We start from the raw sequence: 3,404 nt of genomic DNA on the forward strand, positions 1-3,404 counted from the left end.
TGGGAAATGTAAATTACAACCTTCTGGTAAGAAACTCTGATGATGATATACCTAGTAATAGTAATAATAGTATACTAATACATGTAATCAAAATGTTAAGAATTTTGACCCCTTGATAGAGATTTGGCAATCAGTTGACATGCATGTATCTAACAACTACGACTGAGTAACCAAAACTCAACTCCAATTCTTGTATGTCACTCTGGATTAAATGTCTATTCTGCGGGTTCCAACAAACGCAACTTCTGAATAGGCCTTCTCATCAATCCTCTCTTGGTTTTCACTGTGACTGACCTAACCAACCCGTCTCTTCCTGGGTGTGTGGCCATCACACGTCCTAGTGCCCAATCTAGTTTTCTGATGTTGTCCTCCGCCACTAGAACGATGTCTCCCTCTTGCAGATTATCTCGTATCTCTGTCCATTTTGAACGGCGCTGTAATTCCACAAGGTATTCACTTGTCCACCTTTTCCAAAACTGTTTGGATATCCTCTGTTGATAGGCCCATCTCCTTTCAAGTGACAACTCTGGCTTGTATACAGATGGCAGCAACTGCAGATTTCTTCCTATGATCAAGTGACCAGGGGTTAATGGAAGAGGATCCTCCTTGTCAGCCGAGATATCCGATAAGGGTCGAGAATTGATTTGAGCTTCTGCATCAGTGAGCACGGTCTGAAGCTCGGTAAATGTCAGGCTGGCCTTTCTGAGAATCTTTGAGAGAGCTCGTTTTACACTTCCAACAAGTCGTTCATAAAATCCTCCATGCCATGGAGCCCTAGGAGTTATGAACTTCCACTCGATTCCTTCCAGTCTGAGTTTATCCTTGATTCTCGCATTGTTGTGGAACAAACGGTAAAGCAATGAAGCTGCACTCTCAAATGTTTTTGCATTATCGGAGTAGATGGTACAACACTTTCCACGCCGATTCATCATGCGTCTCAATGCTTGTAGGAACTCCTCTGTTGTCAAATTTGCTGTCAGCTCTAAATGCACTGCCCTGGTGGCCATACATGTGAATATGAGGATGTAAGCCTTGTTGCTTCCAGCTCCATGTTTTCCACTGACATGTACTTTTCTAACATAGAGTGGTCCAGCATAGTCCACTCCAATGTTGGTAAATGGTGGCGATACATTAACCCTTTCCTCTGGCAACGGCGCCATTTTCTGCTCTAATATTCTGGCACTTCTACATTTCTTACATGGTAGGACTCTGCGAACTTCCTGCCGGCCACATACTAACCAGTATTTGCTTCTCAAGTTAGACAAGGTTTGAACAACTCCTGTGTGTCCAAAGATGATGTGATAGTGGATTATCAACATTTCCACAAATCTATTGTGATTAGGCAATATGATGGGGTTTCTAAGCTCATCTGGCAGTAGTGCTTTGTGTAGTCTCCCCCCAACACGGAGTAACTTCAGTTTCTCATCCCATATCGGATCAAGCTGTTTCAAGCGGCTATTTGCAGGAATCGAAAGATTATTCTGTACTGCATGAATTTCCACTGAAAATGCTTGTTCTTGAGCCCAACGTAACCAATACAACTCCTCTTCTCTTTGATCAGTGAGATTCAAGATTGCATTTTCTTCTCGAACATGTTGCCCATCTCCTGTCCTCACTCGGTACTTTAAGCTTCGGACTCTATTCATCACTCTCAGAAACTTGTGGTAACTCTCATATTTCTCCACTAGTTTCAGCTGCTCACTTTTGGTTTGGTCAGTTGTTTTCTCTTTGACTTGCAGTGCTGAGAAAGTCTTGGGTTTTTTCTTCTGTTCAGCCAATTCCAGTTCAGCTGTGTCAATTCGCTGTTTTGGCCAACTTTCTTCTTCTTTTCTTAGGAAGTCTGGCCCTTCCCACCAGAGTTGCGAGTTAACTAAGCTTTCAGCAGAACATCCTCTCGAGCATAGATCAGCGGGGTTAATTTTCCCTGGCAAATGACTCCACTTCCTAGGTGGTACTAGATTCTGTATCTCACTCACGCGATTGGCAACGAACGTCTGCCAAGTGTAGGCAGGTTTGCTAATCCAGGCAAGTACTACTTGTGAGTCAGTCCAGCAGTGTACATCCTCTATTTCCAACTTGATTTCACGTTGAACGTAGTTTACCAAGCGTGCTGTGATTAGCGCAGCCATGAGCTCTAGCTCTGGTAAGCTTCTCTTCTTTCCAAGTGGTGACACTCTAGTTTTAGAGCACAGTACAGCTGTGTGCACTCTCCCTGTTGGCAAGTCCTCAACCCTGACGTAAACTACTCCTCCATATGCTGCTACACACGCATCACCGAAACCATGCAGTGTGAATCTAGGTTGAGTGAAGCTCTCAGGAACTATACATCGCTGGACCTTTATCTGATCCAGATCAGAAACTTGCTCCTTCCAACGTACCCAGTTCTGATGAAGTTCATCAGATAACTTCTCATCCCAGTCAGTACGATCCATCCAGGACTGTTGGAATAGGCGCTTGGCTACCAAAGTGAACGGTGCTAACAAACCCATCGGGTCGTAAATTCGATGAAGTTGTTGTAAAACAGTCCTACGAGTTTCACAGGGTACATTTTCCATCCTCTCGCAAAAGGAAAACATTAGTACGTCCTCTTTAGGAATGTACTTGATCCCCAACGTTTTTGTAGTAAATTGTTCCTCAGTGACGACTACTATACCACAGGCAAGATCTGACTCCTCTAATCCAGCCAAAGCTTCTGGTTTGTTGGACACAAATTTCCTGAGTGGGAATCCTCCAGATTTCAAGACTGTTTTCATGTCTACTGCTAAGCTTGCTGCTGCTGTGGTATTGTCTTCTCCAGACAGTACATCATCCACGAAAATATTTTCTGTTATTTCCTCAGTAGCCTTTGGGTATTCCTTTGTCTGTGTGAGTGCATGGTCCACTACAGTTTTGATACTCGAAAATGGAGATGATTTCAGACCAAATGTTACTGTTTTCAGCCTGTAAACATCAGGTTTTTTACTAGTGTCCATGTCACGCCATAAGAATCTCTGTAGATCTTGATCTCCAGTTTGCATGCCGATTTGAAGAAACATTTTCTCTATATCTGCTACAAGCGCTACTTTATGTTTTCTGAAACGCAAAAGTATGGCAAGTGGGTCGGGCTGCAGTGCTGGTCCACTCAACAATGTGTCATTTAGTGACACCCCCTCTGGTCCTTTGGCGGAGCCGTCAAACACAACACGCACCTTTGTGGTTGATTTATCCATTCTAACAACAGGGTGATGAGGCAAGTACCATATTGCTTGCGCTTGTTTCTCCAATTCCTCAACTTTCTCGGCACGCCCTTTATCAACTAACTCTTGGATCTGTTCTTGGTAGGCCTTTCCCAAGTCTGGGTCCCTCTGTAATCTTCTTTCCAACCCCTCGAGACGTTTCTCTGCTAAGGTTCGATTTGATTCTAA

At 43.8% G+C, this 3,404-nt stretch overlaps 1 protein-coding gene across 1 annotated transcript; it reads right to left on the reverse strand.

Annotated features, from left to right (window-relative positions):
* Window positions 1-215: 215 nt before the first annotated feature.
* LOC135497741 (uncharacterized) lies at window positions 216-3,209 on the reverse strand. The gene has a single exon (XM_064787574.1). The coding sequence runs from the start codon at window positions 3,207-3,209 to the stop codon at window positions 216-218; it is 2,994 nt and encodes a 997-aa protein (XP_064643644.1).
* Window positions 3,210-3,404: the final 195 nt, after the last annotated feature.

The sequence above is a fragment of the Lineus longissimus genome, chromosome 13 (genome assembly GCF_910592395.1).
Source record: "Lineus longissimus chromosome 13, tnLinLong1.2, whole genome shotgun sequence".
In the NCBI taxonomy this organism is placed as follows: domain Eukaryota; kingdom Metazoa; phylum Nemertea; class Pilidiophora; order Heteronemertea; family Lineidae; genus Lineus; species Lineus longissimus.